Raw genomic sequence first — 26,044 nt, 5'->3', positions numbered from 1 at the left:
AACTCCGAAATAAGGATCAGGGTAAAAATTATTTACAGTTGCCACAAAATATCCACCTGTAAGTCTATCTTACAAAGATGTGTTTGTTCAACATATACACCGTATAAAACGTGTTACATTACTGCTGTTTTCGGTTACAGTATAGAATTTTCAAGATGGAGGATAATTTTCGATAAGACAGGTAGATGATTTTTTGTCAATACTACAAGTAGTTAAGTTTCTTAAAGATGTTTTTGAGCTTTACTCGTATCCGGCATCAAGTCATATATTTCCTCAGACCATGCACCACAGTATCATCCCTATATTTGCTCATAAATGTGCAGATTTTACACGAGATACCAATGCTTTTTTCTCACATTCTGACATTTTTAAAGCACGCCTACAATAATAAACTTACAAAACGTTAGATACTTGTGTTCAGAAACGTTTTTAAAAATAAATGACCGGTTGAACCTATTTTCCTGTTCGTCAAACGCATTTGAAATCAATGTTACAGTATAGTTCGAGGTGAATTTCGCAGAATTACAGTATGGACCAAGCGGCTTTTTGCCAATTGTGTTACATTTTATACCCATATTTCTTTTATATCTTAAATAATAAGCCAAACTAGGAAAATAGGATCAACTTGTCATTTACTGTTACACGATACGGAGATATAAGACATTTAAAGTTATAAAAACCATATTGGTGACGCTTGATGCAGATTGTCTTGACGGGGCAATTGGTTCAATCTTCCGTGTTACCAATGCTGATAATGTGTTAATGAATGAAGATTTGCCTGCTCCAACGGCACCCAAAAGCAAGACATTGTATTGATCGATATCTAAACCAGGTAGTGGTTTCATTTGCATGAGTTCTCTTTTCTTTTTTCTAAAAGCGTCGCCCTTCAAAAATAATTGGTGGTGTGATCAATTAACCATATAAATAAAGCAAAAATTAATTAATTGCAATGCATTAATCTGAAGCTGAATACTTTTGTTGATAGTATTTAAAATCATATGAGATAACAAGCAATGTCAGACTTATATATGTTAACCATTTAGAGTCATAATCAGCTATAACATTATTTTACATGTATATTGCAGGTTAATTAATTGGCCTAACACAAAATATACTCATATCTAATCTTTCAGGAATCTTTCAACATTTTCCTTGCAATAAATGATTTATAAAAATACCCAAATGAAACATTTCTATTGTAACAACATCAATGTTTAAAATGCCTTTGGAAAATGTATCTTTTATAAACAAATCCTCTTTAGGATAATAGTTGTTTTGTTTTATGAAATCCGGTCAATTAATACTTTTGTTCCAATTTTTGTTTCACTTAAAAACATTACCTCTATTCTTTCCAGCCAGTCTTTTTCGAACTCATCATCTAAATTATAGATATGAATGAAAAACTGAGAACATCGTTAATGGGGAAAAAACATACTGAATGTATTTAATATCTGCACAATATCGGCTTTTCATTTTCATCTCCAATGCACCTGTCCCATCAATGACTTTACGGTAAAAATGAAAGAAACCGCAGTTTGATGATTTAATTGAGATGAATGGATGTTGATTTTTTAACTCAGTAAACATGTTTAAACATATTGTCTCTGACCTTTTCATTTATGAACGAACAGAAAATCCTTGTCTCTGTTCTTCTGTCGTATATATAAACGTACTGGTTTCAACGTTACTTATTAAATATGGTTAATCACATTATATTTTGTGTGCATTATCTTTAAAATATCTTTGCGTTAATAGCTCAATGGAATTCTAAAAACTTTTCATTTCAAACAAGTTTGTAAAATCATATAAAATTTATGTGTATGAAAAACAAGAATAACAGAAGAATAACAGAAAACAACACACAAACAAAAACTAACAAAAATACAAACAGTTACCTGTGACCTGGTAGACCTCAAGTTTTCTAACTACCATACGTCCGGAATTGATATCACTCGCTTTTAGTTCTGTCACGCCGTCACAAACTTCATCGTCAGTTTTTTGCTTTACCACAGAATAGGAGAACTTTACGTTTAGGGAGCCATTTAATTTCAGAAAATCCCCTTTTTTCTTCGATTCTGGCTTTGAATCTTTTCTGAATGTCTGCAAATCATATCGACTTAACATTCCTAAACCAAATGTAGGTCCAAAATGTTTATCACATACTATTGCTTTCTCTGTCTGGTCCTTTCTAATTGGCAAGAAGACACATTTAGCATCTAAGCTGTCGTCCTTTTTAAAAAGGAATGCGTTTTCATCTTTGACTTTTTGCTTGTCAGTTGATCTCCAGCTTTTAGATGTATAGCCGCCAAATAGTGTATTAAATTTGCCATATAAGATAGTGACAGTTGGGCCTTTAGCGTCGCATTTCATATGAAACTCCTCTACATCTGCTTTGTCAGTAGTCTGGTAAAGCAACGAAAAGCCTATTTTCTTATTTTTGTCTTTACTTATTCGTTCACCAATTTCATCCAGAAGTTGTTTCGACGTACTCATTGTTTTGCTTAAAATATATAATTTGAAATACTTTTATTTAGAATAAAATCGTTTTGGATGTCCCGTCTTAAATATGCATCATGTCTGTATGATTTATTTATTTAGTTATTTAACACAAAGATTTCGACTTAAAATTTAATCAACAAACGCTATCTAAATAATATTGCATTGTCTTTTGGTTCATCCGTTTAATCTCAATATGTCAATATGGACATTACTACAAAGAACACAAAAGATTTGTATACGAAGCCAATCCTTTTGTAACGAAAATTTATCTTTAATTTCTTTTTCTTTATTTTCCTTCAAGATGGCTTCATTGAATTGCTTGCAAATGCCATTACCACCATGAACCAGCTAAAGAAACTTAGCTTGCAACGTTTTAAATTTTGGCGTTTTTGGCCTTTTTACAGGGTTAACATATTTTATTCTATAAATTAATATTTAAACTTTCTACACTTAAACATTTAAAATAATACAGTCACTGCATACATCTTATTTTTATAATTCTTAGGATCAGAGTTTTGAATGTGTCAAACTTCAGCAACAGTAGTAGTAATATGGCGATATCTAAGCTTTACTGATAGAGGAAAACAATATCTTAGGTGCCCCTCCGTGCATTTGTTTCATGTACTAATTATTTCAAATGTCTTGTTATCTTCATACTTATTGCAGATAAACAATTTGATTTCAAACAAAATTAAGGACACCATTTGCATGAAAACGAATATGTTTGGTTTATACAAAATTTATTTTAGTTCGACTGTGTAGTAAGTTATAAGCTTATAATCACACTTTCAAATTCGTTCCTGGAACCAACCAGTATTGAGCAAAGTTTGTGAAGTTTCTTGCTCCAGGAAACAACGACTTTCCCCTTGCATGATTTTTTCTTTCTAAAATTGGACATAATTTATTAACTTTATACTAAACAAATATCCCTGTACAGCTTGACTCACGAACTATTTTGATCCGTAAGGTCAAATTATTGTATTTACGCTGATACTGTTGCTTTATTTGTTATATGTAAGTGTATTTTACTTAAATTGTTATATTTTTGTTTTAATTCCTGAATTTGGTTTGTTCAGATAGCAACACTAAAAAATGCTGAATAGTTCGAAATGAGATTGAACTTTAAATTACTTTGATAACCAACGTCAAATTGTTACATTATTATTTCATTAAATTGACAGTCTTTAGTAAATACAAAAAAAATAAAGTGAGGTCGCATTATTTTGTTTTTGAAACAACTCGCAGAAATCAACCTTCCAAACAAGTTTCTATCAGGGAGGGGATATTTACTGAAAACGAAACCTGATCTACCTATTCTATATATTGACGGTTGTTTCTAACAGTTAATAAAATTGTCGCGGTTATACTAAGGGTTAAAACTGAAAATGAAATCGCATGCGAACAAATATGGTAAACAAACACTGTATGCCACTTTGTACAAGTGTTTTGGATACTTAATATCAACACGTTTGTGGTATTTGGACTTAAGTTCAGACCAAGGGATGAAGAAAACGCTAAAATCAAATTATAAAATCGGTTAAAAAAGCATATGTTTAGTTAAAGCTGTTTTTCAGATCCAAATCGCACTGAAAGAAAACAGACGCAAAAGCTTAACGCGTGATTGCTGAACTGTAATCAATTTTCGATCTGTTGTGGAAGAAAATTGTGTATACTTGGACGTTGAACAATTATAATCTAGAATAAGTACGCGAGAATGGAATAAATTTTTAAAAAAAGGACAGACACGGCATCGTGTATCGTGTATATCGTCTGGTGATAGAATGTATGATTAACATCCTTAAATTTCGAGCGATGGGTGAATACAAAAGGTTTAGGTGCAGATGTATGTACTTCTTTCCGTAATACATTTAAAAATGCATGTTTTGGAACCATGCAAAAGATAAAAAGCGTTAAGGAAAATGGACGAGAGCAAGGAGTTTATAGTTGCCATGGGAATTTAAAAGTGTGAAAATATGTTGTTACGACTAGTTATTTTTCTCATGTTAAATAGATTAATATAAAATGCATTGTAAAGCAGGTATTACTGCATTTGCAAGTTAAAATCGCAGAGGTAGATTTTAAAAAGATCTGGTTTACTGATAAAATCAGATTTGTATATGAGAAGTTGCGAGTTGCTTATTCAATTTAAAAAAAAGAATGTTATGCAATAATATTGATTAAAAGTGTCAAATATTGATAGGAAATCAATTAGTTTTGAATGTGAATATATTTGGTATTTTTCTACTCATTTAAGAAAATGTAAAACTCCTGTTGAATTTATGTTTATGAATGATATAAATCCTTATGTATATTTTGTTACTTATTATGTTTTATAATTTGTCAGATTAGATCTGATTTAACTGGTGTGTGTTTTGTTTTGTAAGAGCAGCCGCTTTTCTTTATAGATATACTATGCTCAACTTTAAGCTGAAATTAATTGAACTATATTACATTCTCTCTGAATACATCTAATTTGAGTTTAAAACAAGATTGCATTTGTAAAAAATGCTATTCCACCACATTAATACAACACTAAATTGTTTCTATACAATTGAAGATTGTCATAATGCATAGATCCCTGACCTATCTAATTCTTATTATCAGATTAGTGGTTAAATCTATTTTAATGCAAATAAAAGATCACAGTAGGAATATATCAATGCAGTTGAGTCTTGTGAATTTGGTGGAAAAGGTCATATTTCACACGGCCTAAATTTTATGACTACATCAAAGGACAACACAGTAAGACACTTCAAAAATCAAAATCTAAGTCAGCTGATATCAAAGTTCACTTTACATCTTAATCTGTGCACATAGTTCAAATTTCATAGCTGTACATCAAAGGACACAGAAGTAGGTCACATCATCAAAATCTAGGTCACCTGATATCACAGTTCAATTTTACAACTAAAACTGTGCACATGGTCAAAATTTCATAGCTGTACATCAAAGGACAAAAAAGTAGGTCACTGTTCCCTTGGGCAAGGCAAAATTTTGACCCAAGGGTTTAATTCAAAACAATCTTGATACAGGTCCACCAAACAACACTTCATGTCAAATATCAAAGCTGTAGCTTTCCCCAATTTAGAAAACATTTGTTTTAGTTTCTGTTTTTACTATGTGTACATAATGAGAATCAATGCCCCCGGAAGGGCCAATTTTGACACCAGGGGAAAAATTTGAACAACTTTGGTACAGGACCTAAAGATGATATCATATAGCAAACATCAAAGTTCTATTCCTTGTACCTTCAGACAAAAAGTTTTTAAATTTTTTACAATATATACATAGTGAAAATCAATGACCCTCGGGGCGGGGCCAATTTTGACCAAAGGGCTATAATTTGAATAATCTTGGTAGAGGTTCACTTCGCAAAGTAGCATGCCAAATATTTAACCTCTAGCTTTTGTCAATTCAGAGAAGAAGATTTTTCAAGTTTTTACTTTATACATATATTCTTATTTACAGATTTTTATTGATATGTTACAGCCTGGCAGGGACTCGAAGCCTGACACTCCAAGGTTCTCCCCGCTGAGGTATTCGGCCGCTTACACTTTATTCCCAAAAATACTGAACAGTTCTAAACCGTTAAATACTTCCCTGCAATATATGCAACTATTTTCTTGAATTTCCTAGGGTTACAGAGCAATGTGAATTAAACTCTGGGCCATATGGCAGTCAAAGCGACCCGAACTCGTGACCCTCAGATTACCGTACCGCGTCCCTACCGACTGAGCTGTCCGGCCGCTTACACCTTTTATGTGCTGAAAAGTGAACACCTCTTACCCATGACAGATACTGTTAGAAAGCTTTAAAAACAGGTAAATTAATTCTCAATTAACACGCATTGAAAAAAACTAATATACATGCACACATTCTTTTGACAAAATTTACTATTACAATTATATTACGAGTATTATAATATATATTTTTTTACTGAAATGGGATGAGACGTTTATTGAAAGTTCCATTATTTATACATGTATAGTTAAAACTTAACTAATACAGTGTACCGTTTGTATATTTTTGTACAAATAAAATAGTACATAATAAATTCTACGGTGGCTGATTTGTGCCATGTTGTACTTCTGCTTTGGTAGGCACCAGACGAAAACTCAAAAATACAACTAAGTAGTTTGGTTGTATTTTTGCCCGGCGCCAATGGCACTTTGTTGTTTTTCCATGTATTCGTAAAAATAATGATATACAAGAATATAACAAAAATTAATATTTTAAACTGGTCCGATACATCCCATAGAAAGGTGTAACGTGTCTAAATTATTGGTCCAAAGTGTCCAATGTATGGGCCGAAGTGTCCAAATATCCGGTTCGAAATGTCCCGAAAACTGTTCTGAAGTGTCCCAAATAATATGACAAACAAGGAAAGGCGGCGTTCAATGAACGCAACCCTCATACGACCCAGCAACAAGAACCAGTGGCAAGGAGCCCAGGTGGACCCAAAATAAATACAGGACAGGGCACAAGACAGAACACGGACAGGTTAATCACTAAATGATAAATAATTTGTAACTGATTAGGAATTCAAAGAAAACAAATAAATGATTGAATAAAAGGCCCACAAAGGTCACAGGGGAAGGGGCAAGAAAACCGGGGGAAGGGGGGGGGTTAATGAAAGAAATAAAAACTAGGGGTAAAGGGGAAAGATGATACTTCCCGTAAACGAGAAAACAACAAGGGACACACGCAAAAATGTCACCAAAACAGTCTGAAACAACATACATCTGAGGAACACAGAGGGGCGCCGCCTTGGAACAGTCAGCAGCATAATAATGAGTGCTAGGGAGTTTAAACCGGTTAATGGTGCACCAAACGTCGCTCTTAGCCCCACCATGTTCCTATAAACGAGACAGTGTAAATAAAATGAATCCCCGCCAAGTGAAATTCTAACAGTTGTTTTGGTTACAAAAGGTTAAATAAGTAAAACACCATAATGATCATGTAGAAACATATAATAGTAAACCCAAAACAAACAAAAGTACTCCGTGTCCTAAAGGATGACAGAACAACAAGAAAATCACCTACAATGGCCCGACGAAGCAAGGCAGAAAAATAAAAATCCGGAAACAAAGTGATCCCTCGGAAGCATTAATCACAACAAAATCACGTAAGAACTGAAGACGAACATTAAGACAATTCAGTCCCAAAGGGCTTTAAGAACTGTCCATCATAGTCTCCCACTTGGTCCGTCAGATGTAATCAAAAGAGGAAAGCTTAGTGTCCAACTGTAAAAGGGTTGAACTATGTCTTAAAATAGTAGGGTCATAACCTCTTTCAATAAAACGTTTAATGATTTTAGTAAAAACAGCAGAAAAATTGATACAAAATCTTACGAAGTTTGTAAATCATATCGCCATAAAAGCCTGGCAGGCTAATCCCTTGTCGCAGAAGAGTTTTTAAATCACTATTGAATTTAGAAATTAAATCAAAGTTACGATTGTAAAATTTAGTAAAACATTTCCATAATTTATGATAGCGGTAGCCAAATATCTGGTTTGATGTGTATGGTAAGAAATGTCTATTGTCTGAAATGTCCCATTACCAACTCAGCCACAATAAAATTTAGTCTTATTTAAGAGTGCAAGAGAACACCTACTCTGTTAAAAGTCTGTAGTGGGATTGACTCTGTTCTAGAACCAGTGTTCCTGAATAAAACATAAATTAATTCATATAGAAAATTTGTCCAAAAGTTAGACATGTAATCACAACATACAGCCTAGCCAACCTTAACAATATTCCCATTACTCTATAATAGAAAAAATATAAGCCAGCTCAAACTTGGTTTAAACTTATAATTGGGCTGTCAAATTTAGACATTAAAGCTCCATTTACACTGTCCCGGTAATGGCCACGGAATTCCTACGGTGTCTTAAACCGTTGAACCGGAGTGTTTCGTTGTGTTTTTCTGAAAAATCAAATTGCGTTTACACATCTCCGACAAAGCCCAGGCCAGGTGCATTCCTGTTTTGTAGTACCCAATATAACACCGACTATATACGGGTCAGTGCCGATGCTAACCCGGTGTATTCATAGTTGATCCCTTGGAGACCCGCCTACACAGGTTTCATCACCGTCCATCCCGACCATCACTGATTTCACCACGGTTGAGTTACGGGTGATGCCGGTATTGTCCCGGGGACGCCCCGGTAATGTGCCGAAGCTTCCCAGTTCAAGTTTATTAAAATATGATAAACAAGATCAACAAGGAAAGGCGGCGTTCAATGAACGCAACCCCCATATTAAAACTAGAACTCCGCGAGTCGGATGTGTCGCCTTGTGAACAATATTGTTTAGGAGAAATGGCTAGGATAAAAATGAAATATGAAAATCAACAAAGGGCAATAACTCAAAAAAGGAGTGCAGAACAGCAGTTTCTGTGCATTGCACTTGTTATCAATAAGATCTATCACCCTATGAAGTTTCAAGTCCATAGCTTTTATAATATATGAGAAATGGCCTGGACAAAAATAAAGTATGAAAATTGATAAACGGTAATAACTCAAAAGAAAGAAGTGCAGAGTACCGGTTCTTGTGCCCTGCACTTCTTCTTAATGAGATCTATCATCCTATGAAGTTTCAAGTCCATAGCATTTATACTTTAGGAGAAATGGCCCGGACAAAAATAAAGTATGAAAATTAACAAAGAGCAATTACTCAAATATTAAGAAGTGCAGAGTACCGGTTCATGTGCACTGCACCTCGGGTCATTTTAAGAAGCATGCATACCAAGTTTGAAGTCAATCCAACTAACAATGACTGACTTGTGCTCCGGACAAGCTTTAGGGGACGGCGACGTCGATGCAGACGCCGACAAAAGTAACCCCTATATGTCGCCTTTTTCAAAGCGACACAATAAAACTGCTTGACAACATTTACATCAGTCATTTGGTAAAAAGAGGAAAGGCTGCAATAGAAAGGAAAGGGGAAGAAAGTTGGGAAAACTGTGCATACAATGCCTACAGAGGTTGAGGGCAGTCAGGAAAGCTCGCCTCAGAAGAAATAGCAATGAATGGCCATTCTTGGTTTTCACTTAACAAAGTTATCCAAAGTAGCACTTCAAGTTCTTTAAATTGCCTGTTATCAGCATGAGGTCGTGACGCCACCGTCTATCACCAAAGCTTATTTTATTAACAATCTGAATATCAAAAAGAAAATTATTATTGGATGAATCCTGTTGCAGGATACCTGGATACCTTTAGGTATGGACTAATTGAAATCAACTCTAAAGTATATTATACAGCCAGTCACAGAAAATATCCATTATTCCATTCTATTTATAAATAAAAAATAATAAGAAAGTTTCTGTATAGCATGATAAGCACACTGCCAATAACCTAATTGTTTATAAACAGCTAAAAAATATGATAAACAAGATCAACAAGGAAAGGCGGCGTTCAATGAACGCAATTTTAGCTAAAAAAGTATGTCTGAGATAGACAGATAAGGACAAACAATTTGGTAAACATGAGTTGTTTCCCCTTAAACTAGAGACAAAATAAAATTAATTGTTAAATACATGCATGTAACATGCTTGAGCTCAATGAGCTGTCTAGTATGTACTGTATTAATTTGAAAAACTTAATATATGGAGATATACATATGTCTAGGGATATTTTTTTTATTTTTTGGGGAGTGCCCTTGCTTCACTGGAGCTAGATAGGTTAACACAATTATGATCTCATCTTTAATCCAGGAGTTCTGCACTTACCATTTTGGGTTTTAAAGGTATATTTGAGCTAATAATTCTTTTTTTCTGTACTAATTGTGGAGGGGGTAGGAATGTGAGATGGCCTGAGATAGCTTAGTCAGTACAGTCCCCATATGGTATTCTGATTGTCCGGGGTTTGATATCGGGGCAAAATGTAGAGCCATGGCGGTATATAGCTAAAACGAATTCTCTATACTCATGAAAAAATTGTGGAGTTCAATATGGCAGGGATGTTACAGTATTAACTGTTCAATGATTAGGGAAGGGGATATTGAAGAAACCATATAGCTCAATTGGTTTGAGCCCCAATCAGGCTGCACAGTTACTTTCGGGAACCAACATAGGGCCAAGACTGTATAAACAGACCTCTCACTATGTCAGTTCATCAATAATTTAAGGAGATATTTCAATACAGTGGGGGACTATGTTCATGTATAGCGCGGATCGCATATTAAGAGAAAAATGTTTATGCGGTAGAGCTGCAGTATGGTATTCATAGGGTTCTGGGTTCATACGGTAGTGCTGGTGAGGCATGATATTCTGATGGTCTTTGTTTTGAGTCTCAGTCAGGCTGCATATTTTTCTTACTCTGTGAATAATAAATATTTCCAGCTAATTATTTGCTTGTCTGCATTTATTAATGATTGTGTCTTACGTCTGTCCGTACAAACCAGAGCTACATTATGGGGTTTGGTCTATTGTTCTCATAACAATAGATGTCTTTGATGTCATTCATTCCGTTTCTCTTGTGGGGTTATTTTCTGCATTGTGGGGTTAAAAAAAACAAAAGAAATAAAAGAAAACCCCATAATGTAGCTCTGGTAAGAACGTCCGTCTATCTGTCAGTCCGTCAGTCCGTCCGTCCACAAAACTGCATCCCGCGATAACTTGAACTGTACTGGAAATATTTTTATGAAACTTGATATATGGATAGATGGCAGTGTGGAGATTATGCACGTCTTTTTCTTTTCATCCTATGTTGAAAATCTGGTTGCAATGGCACAAATAGCCTTAAAATATGGCAAATTTTACACATAAACTGGATCCAGTGATAACGCAAAAAATTACTGGAAACATTTCATGAAACTTGAAATATAGGTAGATGGCAGTCTGGAGATTATGCACGACTTTTTCTTTTCTTCCTATGTTGAAAATTCTGGTTCCTATTGCAACAAAAGGACTGAAAATATGGCAAATTTTACACATAAACTGGATCCAGTGTTAACGCAAAAAGTAATAGAGATATTTTTATGAAACTTGTAATATGGGTAGATGGCAGTCTGGAGATTATGCACGTCTTTTTCTTTTCTTCCTATGTTGCTATGGCAACAAATAGACTGAAAATATGGCAAATTTTACACATAAACTGAATCCAGTTATAAATCAAAAAGTACTGTAAATATTTTTATGAAACTTGACATATGGGTAGATGGCAGTCTGGAGATTATTTATGTCTTATCTTTTCTTCCTATTTTGAAAATATTGGTTGCCTTGGCAACAAATAGGGTTAAAACATGGCAAATATAACAATATTTTTGATTAATCAAAAAGAGCTGAATTTTTTTTATCAAATTGCATCTTAAATTCAAGAGTTATCTCCTCTTTAAGAATTTTGCTTTTAAAAATGTTATTTTTTGGTAACAGGGATGTTTTAAATATTAACTTTAGAGTGACCTTCAGTCTGTCTGTCTGTCTGTTCATAAAAACTGTTTCTTGTGATCGCTTTTAAAGAACTTTTCCAACAAATACTTAAAATAGAGAAAAATTGAAACATTAGTGAATGGCCAATTGCCCTTCAGAATGTTGATGGGCTTCTAACCGGTAGGGGACTTATGAATTGCTTGCAATACTATGATAATTGCTTGTTTAAACTTGTGACAGTAACATAAAAGGAAGGTACTAGGCATTTAATGTTGCTTAGTAATAATATATCATATTAATACATATTAAGCGCATGTCAATAAATTTCAATTTTAAGTGATATGAAAAATATTTTCTGTTGAGCTGTCTTTGTAAATCCAATTACTTTACAGTACATTTTACACATGATTCACAAATTCTTGGAGTCCCACACTTGACTCCTCCCCATCTTGCACTAATGGAGGTGCATGAGGTTGACTGGTTTCCTTTTTTTTCCTCATTTTTTCCTCTCGATTACAGTTTCAGACCCAAAATAAAAGTACATTCTTAATATTTATATATACTCATATATTGTAATGCCCTAGAAAGTTTACCTTTTTTGTGATTTCACTGGATTTCAGTATTGTTTATTTCTACTTTCACTTTTGTTTTGAGAAGCTTTTACTGGCGACAACACAGTAAATCATGCGGTGTCCCAATGAAACATACAGGACATCAACTTAAATCTACGTATTGTGCCAGCAATTTAATCCTTCCTGATTCTGGAAGCTTTCCCTTAATGTTATCCGTGGTAGAATCCTGTGTTTTTAATCTGTTTTCGTGACTTCAGTCAAAATAGTTAATTCCTTTATTTAACACTCAAGATTTTAAAGTTCGATTGTTTACGATGCAGCCTAACTTAATATCATAAATCCATCTGAATTGAATTGTTAGCAATGTATATTTATGATAATTTGCAATGCATTTTTCCATGTCGGCGATGTTGGACTATTACGTAGGCCTACTGTTGTCAGGTTACGTAGTTAATCTTTAGATCTATCCGATTGCGCATAAAGAGGAACCCGTTTAATTATTTTACTTTCGATATTAGCGCATGATAGCTTATATTTTTTAAAAATCATTTGTTGAGGCTGTGACAAAAAAATAATTTTGGTGCTAGGTTGAGTGCATTTCAGCTCGAACATAAACTTGTTTAAAATACATTTCTAGCTATCGTTTAATCAAAATTAATCGCTAAACGGTCTACATGTAGCTAAAGTTGTTCAAAACTTAATATGATTACGATATTTTAATAATTCATTTTGCGTGCGTTTTAGCGTGCGTATATCGTTTAGCGTATTTCGTTTAGCGTACATCGTTTTGCGTGCGTCTGCGTATTTCGTTTCGTATAGCGTGCGTATAACGTTCGTTCGTATAGCGTGTAACGTGCGTGCGTTTTTTCCAGAGCGTGCGTTTTGCGTGTAAACTGAAACGTTCACTCTACTGTACTATCCGCTCTGCGTCAACATTTTCATGTACTCGGGCATTTTAGTATTTCTATTTTCTAATGCTAGCATATGCTAGTAAACCCTGTCATTGTGATGATCAAACACACTCATGTTACAATTGAACTTTCAACCAAAGCTACGAAACTTAAATTGTTCCTATACAATATGGCTATTTAATGATTATATGGAAATGGCCCGTAGTTTTGTAGATTCTACATCACTTATGGATCTCTTCAGCACATATGGAGCTCAAATGCATATTTTGAGCAGCGATTCCCATCGATTGTAGCCAAATCTCAATAACTGTTTAATCAGGATTTGTCTGAATGTTAAGCATCGGTCTGTAATGAGATTTCGTAAAATCTCTGTTTTTTTTGAGTCCGTTTATTGACATTTTCTTCATTCACATTGCATGTTTTGGACACACCAGAACCCACGACGGAAAGAATATCTCGATGAAGACTGCATAGAAATCCAAAACAAAAATAGGTAATATAGAGAAGAGTGTGGAGGGTATAATTACATTTCGATTTTCTCAAAAAAAGGATTGAATTTTAAATAAATGTTTAAAAAGATGAAAACATACCCTGCGATTGACCTTTTTTAACAGTCACATCTGGTGTTATGCTTCACATCTGGTGCAGCGGAAATTCACATATACTTTTAACCGATGCTCATTTTTGAGATACATATGGGGTTCCATCCCCGTGAAAAGGTAATAATTGATAAAGAAATTTAAGTAGACAAGGTATTTGATATTCAATGGATGTTCATTACGATTAGGATAATTTTAATAACAAAAGGAAGAACAGTTTTATTTATGTGAATTTAAGTACAAAATAAAAGCACCCAAAATATAATAACAAATACATTTTTCTTAATCTGTTCGTCATTTTTAAAGTTTGTTATGGTTCAAATATTGAACCTTGATTGTAAAAACTCGTGTATATTTTAATATGAATATAATCACCGTGGGTAAGCACCTTTGGTCATGTGGCCACAAAAGTCAACGTACACGGCCAAAATAGCTCGGCTGAGGTAAGTTTTTAGTGATTATTTTTCTGTCCAGCCGATTTAAATTATGCTACATAGCCTACCGACCACAGCAGTTCCGATGCTTTCTAAAAATGTATTTAGTTTAGTCTAACGTATTGTTTGCGTCCGCGCCGAAGCGCGGCGCCCTTATGGAATGAAATCAGATTTTGTGAATGGGCGACAGCAACTTCTCGAGCCTTTTATTATGACCACATAATAAAAGCCGATCATTCCGATCGGTATGAGGGTGCTTGATTAAAAAAATGTCTCGATATGTACAATGAATAGCGAACTGGAGAATTTCGCAATGCATGAAATAACCTTTTCCGTCTCTTCGTTTTTTTTATTTATCATTTTGTAGTACACGGTGGGTTATTATGGTATGTTAAAATAGAATGATGAGTTGATGACCTAAACATTCCGAAAATCTATTTATAGAGGGATGTACTGCTATCGGTAATTCCCGGTCTCTCCCGGTCTATTTTGACCGGGATTTACTAGTGACCGGCGAATAGTATCACACGTTTATTGTCCGGTCTCTCACGGTTTTGGAGTAGATGTTTGATATCGTTACAGAACAGAACAAATATTTTACAGATGAATAAGCTTTTTTCCCAAAATGAATGTTTGTCACTTAGTTTGGTTACAATAATTAATAAACACAGATGAACTCATTATTATACATAACATACAATTCGAAAAAACCCAACATCAACAACAATAGCATGTTTCATTTTATCTTTATGAGATAAAAACAATAAATATGTGCAATAATTGAGCAAAAGGTACATTTTTATGGTATTAATATGACACTATCAACTTTGAAACATTTTATTTAATTTGTTATTCGTCCGAGGAATTATTCAAAGTTACAAATTAGATTTTATGAATTATTCAATTAATTGATAATTTAAAAAATGATAAGGAAAAATACAAATGTACATGTACATTGTTTAAGAATAAACAATATTATATATTGAAAGATTAAGAATAATTTACTGACCTTTTCCAGTTAAGTTTTGATTTATAATCGTCGGTCAATATGACAATTGAATTCTTAAAATTTATTTTACAATTTTGATAAAAAAAAAGAGTAGTAAACGTAAAAACTCAGTATTAAAATAGCACATAAAACACAAAAAAGAGAGGAAAACAATATTCATAAAATCTGTATTTTTTATATTAAAATAGATATTACAATTATTGTATAATAAACAATTATGCTCAACATGATCAACATGGTAATATAACCAGTGTCATATTTTTACTAAGTGTGAACAGATACCTTAATAGCGATCGATAACATAATAAGAGACAATTCCACAAGGTGTTGATCATGCGTTACACATATGGATTATAAATGATGGTATACATGTATATCCATTGCTATTAACAATCACGATCATAAAGAAATAACAAGTAATATTCTAATCTCTAGCATGCCAATCAAAGTTCATAATGAACAATGTCTTTCGTCCGTTCATTCTGGTAAAAACAAATTAACCATTGAAAAGTTTATAAGAATATCTTGTCATCATATGTCTACTAGTTCATCTTCACTTTCTGCATTTCTTGCTTGGACGCCCTTTGATGCTTTGCATCAATGCTTTTCTTGTACAGGACTTGGAATCAAAACTGCGTCGTATCCTACAAAATGTAAACAAACGCCGCCATCTTGGAACGAAAAACGTATGTTTTTTGTTTATAACATTTTTTGTTGGAAATGACTGAAAAACAGATATATGTATTAACACGCTACACTTTTTTCCGCTTTGGTTCGGTATTTGTTGCTTGCACAACTATTTTGTAAAACAAAAGTTATAGCGAACTTGCAACTCGAAGCGGAGCAGAATTTTTATGAAAATGTGTGGATACGACGCAGTTCATATTGCTTTATATATCGTTTTTTCATTCAAATCAATCGATATTGCGGTATTACGTATAAAATAGTCACTCGGCGTCATTGTCAACCATTGGCAATTTTTGTTGCTACAGAAGGCACTAGGTTGGTTGAGCAAGAGACGCTTATCCTGGCTGTTTACGTTATTAAATGACTGAAAAATGATCTAAATTAATACAGTACAGAATTGCTGTTTCAGCAAATCATTAAGCAGTCTGAGTAACTGGATTTTTTTCTTCTAAATGAAAACCACAAAAGAACAAATAAATAACATTAAAGCTTATTTAAGCTTATTTGTGATGATATGAATGTACTTGCAACATTTTTCCTTTGTATAAACATGTACTAATATACAGTTTGAGAGGGCAATCTAAATGGACCTTTCCGGTGTTTACTGTTTTATGTAAATTGGCTAACTTGTTATCCAATCGCTACACTGAGATAAATACATAGGCACTGGTTGACCTGGTTTGCACAAAAGAACACGTGCTTATGTTTGTGATACTGTTTGAGAGCAGTTGACCTAGCAATGAACGGAAAAGGTGTGGCTAAATGTTCCGCTACGAAAAACCGGAAAGGTCCATAGAAAGCAACTAGCTTTTTGTTAGAATAAGCCACCTACTCAGGAAGTTGCAGCCTCATGTTCAGACCACTATCAAACTAAATTGTGAGTGTGTACGTTGACATTTTCTAGACAGTATGTGTACGTTGACATTTCTGTAAGTTGGTCAATTTTTAAATAAATACAAAAAATGACAGCAGGAAACCAGTTCTTTTTTCGTTAAAACATTCTCTTATATATTTTAAGACCTGAAATTTTATTTAGAACTGACATGCGTATCGTTTATTAAGTTTTCATCAACACTTTTATACAATAGTGTGTACGTTGTCATCGACAATTTGCAAATATTGTTTGAATGTTCTCATAAAATACAATACGTTAGACTAAACTAAATACATTTTTAGAAAGCATCGAAACTGCCGCGGTCGGTAGGCTATGTAGCATAATTTAAATCGGCTGGACAGAAAAATAATCACTAAAAAACTTACCTCAGCCGAGCTATTTTGGCAGTGTTCGTTTACTTTTGTGGTCACATTACCAAAGTTGCTTACCCACGGTGATAATTATGTTTCTAAAGTGTTTTGTTTAAATTACTTTTAAATTACTTTTTAGAGGCAAGCCGCTATGAAATCTGCATTATTTACAAGAAAGGGTATCTCAAATCCTTTTTTCTCCATCGTTAATGTGTGATATAAAGTCTGCTTAATGCACTTAAATGTTATATGCGTCGATATAGCCTATCAATGTACAGATAGCAAAAAGATAGGTCAATATTGTTTTTTACTTATCAGATATTTGTATATCAACTTTTCACGGCTTCTTCTAAGGACGTTTGCGAAATTCATAAATTCATAATCATATAAAAACTAGCAACATTGTACAAAATGCATACTGCTCTTTGAAATAATTATATGATTTATAGAGGAAAACACAAGCGTTTTAACGAACCCATTAACAAATATCTTATATATCCCTGTCGCATAAGGATGGTATAAAATGTTATTTAAAAATATAAGGGATCAACTAATAATCACCAGAGCAGAGCGGTTTTTTGGTTGTTCTTTATTTGTAAATGGAACAATATCAGATACCTTACGAGCAAATCTTAAAGTAAGAATTACACATAAATTAATTCTTTTCAAAAATTATCAAAGACTCTATACACTTAAAATTAAACTATCAATCTAATTCAATATATATATAAACAATTAAAATACTTACTACTGTTTATTGAGCATTTCCGTTTAAACCAAAATTACAATTTTACCTGATATTAATACTCTTGTAACTTTATATAGTAACATGCTTGCCAATGTTTCAACTGATAATGAGTAACGCGTTACTGAGCATGACTTTACAACCCGGGGCTGAAAACTCATAATCATAGTCAGCCCGCTGAACTGGAGCACCTGCAAAAACTGAAATAATGATGTCATATTTGACGTCATTAAAGCCGCATGCTGTAGAGAAGCGTGTAGTTTTAAGTTGTCCGTGTTTTCTATTTCTCTTTTTTAAGGAACGGTTTGAATTCAAGACAAACGAAGTTTTGGTTTATACAGAATTTATTTTAGTTCGATTGTGTAGGAAGCTATAAGCTTATAGACACACTTTCGAATCCGTTCCTGGAACCAACCAGTACTGAGCAATGAGTGTAAAGTTTCTTGCTCAAGGAAACATCGACTTGTCCCTGACGGGGTTTGAACCCATAAAACAAAGTTTTATTGAAATTAATGAAGAAAAATAATAAGACAATTTTACTCCGATATATAAATCTTGCTTTTTATTACTTGGGGACCATACGCCGCTTTTCGTGGAATGGCACGGAAGTGTCACATTGAAGGTTCCATGATAACCGCCGTATGAACACATCTGCGGATGTTTCTTAATTCAAAATTTTACTATTTCATGTTTAAATGATGAATTCTGCTTAAGCCGGTGCTAGGGGGCGTGGACGGTAACTTGCACTTTCCAGTACCGTCCATGAACAGGCTCAATCAAACCAAGCCTGCAACATTTTCAATTTTGTCGTGTTGGGCTTTCTTTAGGGATTTGTATTTATCTATTTTGCTTCTAGATTCTTGTGGACTTCATATGCACATATGGGAAGAAACCCTGTATACACTGCAGTACAAAACAGATACAGGAATTTCAATAATAGAAATAACAATGTTATTAAAATAGTGTTATTGTAAGGTCTATCAAGTGTATTTACATATTAATAAACGCCATAGAAGGTCCAGAAAGTGAAATCGTTCTTAAAACGAATAATGCCATCGGACTGAAGCCTCTGGGGTCATTTTGTAAAGTGATTGATCCTGTTTGTATTTGGGGTCCTGGTTGGCTGCTTGCCGGTAGTCCTGTTTAGCTGGGTTATGTTCGGGGATGCGTTCATGGCATGCCATCCTTCCTTGTTGATCTTTGTTTTTGTATACAATTATTTCTGTTGCCACCTATATCCTGTATCGCCGTTTACACTTCACACTCAGGGTAAAGTTCAAAGTTTGAACAGAGTGAAGAGTAGTGGTATGACAAGATACCTTAAAATATCAGTAACGAATGACATAGTTAGAAGTCTAATTACTTAGAATAGTTGTATTCAAATCGCTACTTCTCAATACCCTCTAGAGGGTTACGTTGACCGCTATCAGGGCTGGGAATCAAAACTGCGTGGTATCCTTCAAAATGTAAACAAACGCAGACATCTTGGAACGAAAAACGTATGTTTTTTATTATAACTCTTTTTGTTGGAAATGACTGAAAACCAGATATATGTATTAACACGCTACATTATTGTCCGCTTCGTTCGGTATTTGTTGCTTGCACAACTATTTTGTAAAACAAAAGTTATAGCGAACTTGCAACTCGAAGCGGACGAATTTTCATGGAAATGTGTGGATACGACGCAGTTCATATTGCTTTATCAATCGTTTTTTTCCTTCAAATCAATTGTATACTCGTTTCAGAGTTCACCATAAACTTCAAAATATGATGTTGCATCATTTATTAAATTTTCATTAAAAAGAGATGTTTATTTCTAAGAAAATAATGATTTTTACGAAATGATACGACGCAGTTGAAAATAAAATATGATACGACGCAGTTATATTTTCATTGCAGGCTGCATATTGCTTCAGCTATTTAATTATGTGCTAGGTATGCTAATAACGCCAAACAACATTTCTTGTTTACAACTCAAGTCAAAAGCAGGGGTCACTCATTTGTTCCACAAAAAATGGAAAATGTAATAAAAATTCTATTAAGGCTTCATATTTCGGTCGCATTTTTAGTTCCTGTCATAAGCATCTACAAATTCCGAAAAGCTGTATCAAATGCAATATACATTTGTTAATAGTCGGTGGGAATAGATAAGCTTTATTATTTGAAACTGAACATTAAATTTTTAAAGTTATATAATAAATGGTTAAGCTACGATATATTTTTACATGTAGGGTATGCGTTCCGTAGCGCCGCGGAACTTTACCGCCGATTTTGTCGTATTGCATTTCTATATCGCCGATATGAACAGGTCTACGGAATGTATTTTCTATTTTTGCACTAAAGTATCATTCTTCTCCATAAAAAAACCTTAAATTTTCAAAATCGATTTACAAATGATTTACCTACAAATTATTTTGTAAAGAAGGTGTTCGTTTTGCAAAGGTATTTACGCTTTGCATCGATAAATTTGATACAGATGTATGCACGACAGGATATTTCAATAGTATTGAAGAAGTTTTTACTATATTGAAGAGAAAATTTAGGTCAGATTATCGCATCCAATTTTCCACAGACTAGAGACATGGCATCTAAACATACCTTCAAGCTAAAGTGTGTTTTTTATTTGAAAATGAATTGCCTGAAAAAATAAACAGAATTTTTCAGAAAATGACTTCAAAGAGGATTACTTCCTGTTTACATTGAAAATTTCTCTGCTATTCGCACCGAAATATCAAAGTAAAATAATCTTAGAGATTAAGGAAATATTTCATTTCAATAAGAAAGTTAGAATTGTATTGTCTTTATAATTAATTTAAATATCTATAATCTTAAAACTTCACGCCAGAAGTTAAAAAAACAACACTAAAACTGCTTATTTGTACAGCTGACGTTAACAAATTGTTGAAAAAAATCAGACAGGTGTTCGACCGAAGGTGAGCTGTTTATGTTTACTGAATTCAAATCACTTGAACTGAACTGCTATGAATTCGAAAACCACAAGGGACTTTTGATTCTTTCGTGTGAAAACCTATCAAGCTACATGTAGTTTCAAAATGTCGATCGTTCTCTGCAGGCTAAAATAATGCACACAGGCGCACCTGATTTCTTCGCCCCCAGTAAAGCGGAAGTTTGAAAACAAACCTAAAAAATCAGTCATTACCCAGAACATGCAGAACCAAAGTTCACTTAGAGCGTAGCTAGCCTTCATAGACTTCTATATTTTTTGCCAAAAAATAGGGATAATATTGAGCATACAGGAAAATATAAGAAATTATTTCAAAAATTATGATAAATTAAGTAACATGTTCATGTTTAACTGTAAAGTAGCTTCCGCAGTGTAAACTTTCAAATTAAATGTTATATTGGGCATGACACAATGTATTCTAAATAACCAAAAGCAACAGAACATCGCTATACACCGCAAATAATCTAGGTTTTTTATCTAGCGCAAGTGATTATTCCATAAAATAGACATTATATTGCCAAAATTATCCCTGTTGAAAAGACTGCAAAAAATACAACTGCGTCGTATCATATTTTATTTTCAACTGCGTCGTATCATTTCGTAAAAATCATTATTTCCTTAAAAAATAAACATCTCTTTCTAATGAAATTTTAGTACATGATGCAACATCATATTTCGAAGTTAATTGTAAACTCTGAAATGAGTATACAATTTATTTGAAGGAAAAAACGATGGATAAAGCAACATGAACTGCGTCGTATCCACACATTTTCATAAAAATTCTGCTCCGCTTCGAGTTGTAATTTCGCTATAACCTTTGTTTTACAAAATAGTTGTGCAAGCAACATATACCGAACGAAGCGGAAAATAGTGTAGCGTGTTAATACATATATCTGTTTTTCAGTCATTTCCAACAAAAAGAGTTATAAACAAAAACATACGTTTTTCGTTCCAAAATGGCGGCGTTTGTTTACATTTTGAAGGATACGGCGCAGTTTTGATTCCCAGCCCTGCGCTATGAAAGCTTGAAGAAGATTGCAAACAACAGATGGAAGGACGCTAAGATACAATAAATTCTGCAGGCGACGAAATCTAAAATAAGGGAACATGGATTTAGAAGAGAAAAATACAACAAGACGCAACCTGTCGTTTATACAGAAACAACATTTCCTAGTGAAATCGACAATCTACAAAAGTTCTTACTATATGGCAATTTTCTAGTTGGACGGTTCCAATATTCCTGCTTGAATAATTTTGAATCACCCTTAGGATATGTTGCCTGCTTTTTAACCTTGTCTTTTGACGTCCTATCTGTGATATACAGACTTCAAAACCTCCGATCCGCTTTTAAAATTCCAATTTGTTTCGTTCCGCCCATTGTTTTCTCATTAAGGGCACACGCTTTCTATTACTTGCTTTTAATGGAATGGTACTTACATGTCACATTGAAGGTTCCATGATAACCGCCGTATGGACACATCTGCGGATGTTTCTTAATTTGAATGTTCACAATTTTCATGTTTAATTGTTGAATTCTGCTCAAGCCGGTGCAAGGGAGCGCGGACGGTAAAATACACTTTACAACACCTTCATTAACGGTTACAATCAAACCGAGTCTGCAGCATTTTCAATTTTGTTGTTTTGGACTTTCTTTAGGGATTCTTATTTTCTCTATCTTACCTGGTCAAAAGGACAGCAGTATTGTTTCATTGAGTCAATTATTTTGTTGAATGACTACGTGTTTTATAGAAAAGGTTTGACTACCATCTCACATCCCGAGAAATATCGAGTGATGATATATTGGAAGCATACCGTAGAAAAGGATAGTACGACATATGAATGGAAGCCCGAATTATAAGACCCTTCGACGACCCGTTTCTGTGGAAAATACTGAGAAGAATTTAATTATATGCAGATCAATAAATTTCGATGACTCAACATACCTCTCTCTTTTTTGAGAAGAACATAAGACCTTATTACTTCATTCGACTTGCTTATTAAGTCAGTACGTACGCATACGAAGAGATATATTCGTATTTTTACGTACCTTGCAACAAAAGCGATACGTCTTGGAGTTATACATAAATTGACAACTGATTCTCTCATCGCAGCATATCTGCGCTTTACGGCTAGTAGATGATACTCGAAAGAAATGAACAGCGATGTGTTTATCGTCACATACGAATGAAAAATGCAAAAATTAGTAAGTGTATGACCAAAACAGATATTGATTTAAACATTTGTTTTCCAAAAGCAAGCCATCAAGAAGAAGCATGGGAGACACTGATTTATTCTTCATTAAATATTCTGAAAATAAAATTCTTACAGGTGAATTAATTACTTACTTTAATTATAGACACCGATAAAATTCTCAACGACAGACTGATACCGCCGGTCTGTGACAACAATGTCTTAACTTCAAATATGTCATTGCTTTTGAAATTAAACAGAAGTATTGCAAGGGGAATGCTTAAGCGAAAAGACAATCATGTAAAATGTTGGTGGAAACAGATTAAATATATTGCTTATCTATTTGAGGACACGGTTCCATTATTATACACCGATCCAAATGGCAGAAGAAATATTCGAATTTGCATGTCGGTGACATTATTTTACTGTATGACAATAAATTGAAATGGAGACAATGATCTATGGAAATGGGCACGAAAGAAGTTTTGAAGTGAAATAAAAAAAATACTGAATCACTGACCCACCCAGAAATGAAACGTACATAAACAAAAACCTGCTGTAATATATTGAAACTTCGAAATAACACTTTGTAAAGTAGAAATGTAAACACAATATAGACTTAAAATTATTGGTATGTCTCCAGTCAAATTAAAAAAAAATTGATAAACTTTTAAAAGTTTTTTTTACCTTTTAGTGAAAGTCGGATGTTTGTATGTATAACTATTGTAATAATTGTCTTTACAAACTGACTTGTTATGACATATTTTATCTCTTAACAAAATTGGACTGTATTTTATATCAGTTTAAATATGACCTGCCATGTTTTAACCCATATTCAGTTGCATTCTGTATTAACAAGGTAAATTCTGCTAATTAGTCCACTCCATAATCAAAGAAATAATATGATAAAGATGCACACTTTTTTATGAAAACCTACAGTTTTACCTCTTAATAGTGAGCTTTTATTAAAGGTGTTGCTATTGGCAGATTTTACAGTAAATATTATGTGGTGTTTTAATATGCACTTTTTTAATGTGTACTGTATTTGCATATACATGTATATGTGTATATATTTTATATATACACATACATATACCCATAACATAACATAATATAGTTTTAATTGTAAAATATCTTAAGTTTCTCGTAATTCTACTTAAAGAATGGCTTTGTACAATGTAATGTTTTTCTTTTATGTTGCAATATATGTAATTGTACACTGATGAGACTAAAATAAAAAAGTATATACTAAAATATACTGAACTACACGTGTAAGCATATGGCGAGGATTGGAATAAACATATTAATTTGTCAATATCATCTGAGCTTTTACGCAACTTCAAATGTTCAAGTCGACATTATCAGTTTACATACAATTTTATTATATGATCTCAATATAGCTGCAATCTCATTGGTCAAAACAGTAGTCAACATAACTTTTTACAAAATCATATTCACTGGGTTTAGTATCATATTCACTGGCTGAATTGGATTTTCCCAGTCTAAAAATAGATTGAGACTCATATTCAATGATCATACACCGTAGACTGTTTATTACGCGTTTTAATTAAAAATCATTGTTGCTTTTTGTTCTTTATGGCATATTTCTCGATTAAAATATCATTACTTACTATTATATTTAAAGGCTACACCGCAATGATGAGTATAAACTTAAATTATTTTTGTATGCGCAGCGTTCGCTTAGTCGTTGCACGCCTAACACGTGCGTCTTCTTTCCCGTGCTTCGAGGAAGCAAAATTTGTACATGAATATAAGGTTGTACTTTTTGTGATTTTTTTATTTATAAGCCTATCCATATAATAAAACAATTTGACTAATGAGCCATTGTAAATGATGTGATATTTACCGGCAGAAAGTCATATTGACCTCGGCTATCGCCTCGGTCAATATGTCATCTGCCGGTGAATAAATGGCTTACTAGTCAATAATTGTATATTATCGACCGTATAAAACTAGAACTGGAGGTTATTGATAAGAAATTGCTATGTCTAATTCAACAAATAAATGTATTTGGTTTTAAATATTATTTATCTAATAATTTTGTTGAATCAAATATATAGACCTTTCAAAAATATTAACTGTAAAATTCGTATTACATTGTATACTCTTATTATTATATATTAAATATCTATTATTATATATTAGATATAGATAACTTATTATGTTTATTATTTGTTACACATTAAGAGAATCGCTAAAAAGAAAAATAAGTATATGTTAAGGTGCATTTCTTGTCTTGATACCTTTGAAAATCTTAAATTTCACATTTCAAAAATAATGCCCGTCCAAGTAATTTATTATCATAAACATTATTCCGATTCACTGTAAAAATGCATCATTTTTATTAACTTTTAATTAAAGTTTAAATATATTATATTATCATCAAGCAGAAAGTCTGCTGGGAAAATAAAAAAGCAGTAAGGCTGCTGATAGTTTTATTTATTTTCCCATTTATGAAATAAAAATGAGAAACTGTAATTCTAAACAAGGGAGAAATTGCAATTATTCTAAATTTTAAAGGGAAAACTAAAAAGTCAGTAAGTGAATGATATAGTACCTTTATAAGTTCCAGTCACAAATCCAGATATCACTATTAAGTGTCTTTTAAATGGAAATGCTATATTCGTATTAATTTGTTATCTATTAAAATTTATTATTTCTTCATATATATTTTTACAAAATTGAAGATTTGCGCAAAACTTTTTGAGATATTGCTCTTATCAGTAAATTTATGATTCAATGACACACCTGCCTGGTTTTATAGGAATGTGTTTTTTCTCCTTCATAAATATTGGTTATA

General features: G+C 33.2%; 1 protein-coding gene across 1 annotated transcript; it reads right to left on the bottom strand.

The window, feature by feature from the left end:
• Nucleotides 1-619: 619 nt before the first annotated feature.
• LOC132752401 (uncharacterized) lies at nucleotides 620-25,948 on the bottom strand. Its single transcript, XM_060742722.1, has 4 exons — nucleotides 25,802-25,948; nucleotides 1,896-2,500; nucleotides 1,341-1,378; nucleotides 620-884 (listed from the first exon to the last, which is right to left on the bottom strand). Exons 2-4 carry the CDS (start codon nucleotides 2,491-2,493, stop codon nucleotides 639-641), a joined length of 882 nt encoding a protein of 293 aa, XP_060598705.1. The 5' UTR covers nucleotides 2,494-2,500; nucleotides 25,802-25,948; the 3' UTR covers nucleotides 620-638.
• Nucleotides 25,949-26,044: the final 96 nt, after the last annotated feature.

This window comes from Ruditapes philippinarum, unplaced genomic scaffold, assembly GCF_026571515.1.
Source record: "Ruditapes philippinarum isolate M1 unplaced genomic scaffold, ASM2657151v2 ctg239_1_1_1_1, whole genome shotgun sequence".
In the NCBI taxonomy this organism is placed as follows: Eukaryota; Metazoa; Mollusca; class Bivalvia; order Venerida; family Veneridae; genus Ruditapes; species Ruditapes philippinarum.
The sequence above is the reverse complement of the archived record's forward strand: the minus strand, read 5'-3'. Positions and strand labels throughout refer to the sequence as shown.

Bases quoted from the DNA above. Each gene is read 5' to 3' on its own strand.
- LOC132752401 (XM_060742722.1), bottom strand. From the start codon at position 2,493: ATGAGTACGTCGAAACAACTTCTGGATGAAATTGGTGAACGAATAAGT. The intron at 1,379-1,895 runs GTAACTGTTTGT...TCTATAATTTAG, and splicing joins TGAGGTCTACCAGGTCACAG to ATGATGAGTTCGAAAAAGAC. The intron at 885-1,340 runs GTAATGTTTTTA...TTATTTTTGAAG, and splicing joins ACTGGCTGGAAAGAATAGAG to GGCGACGCTTTTAGAAAAAA.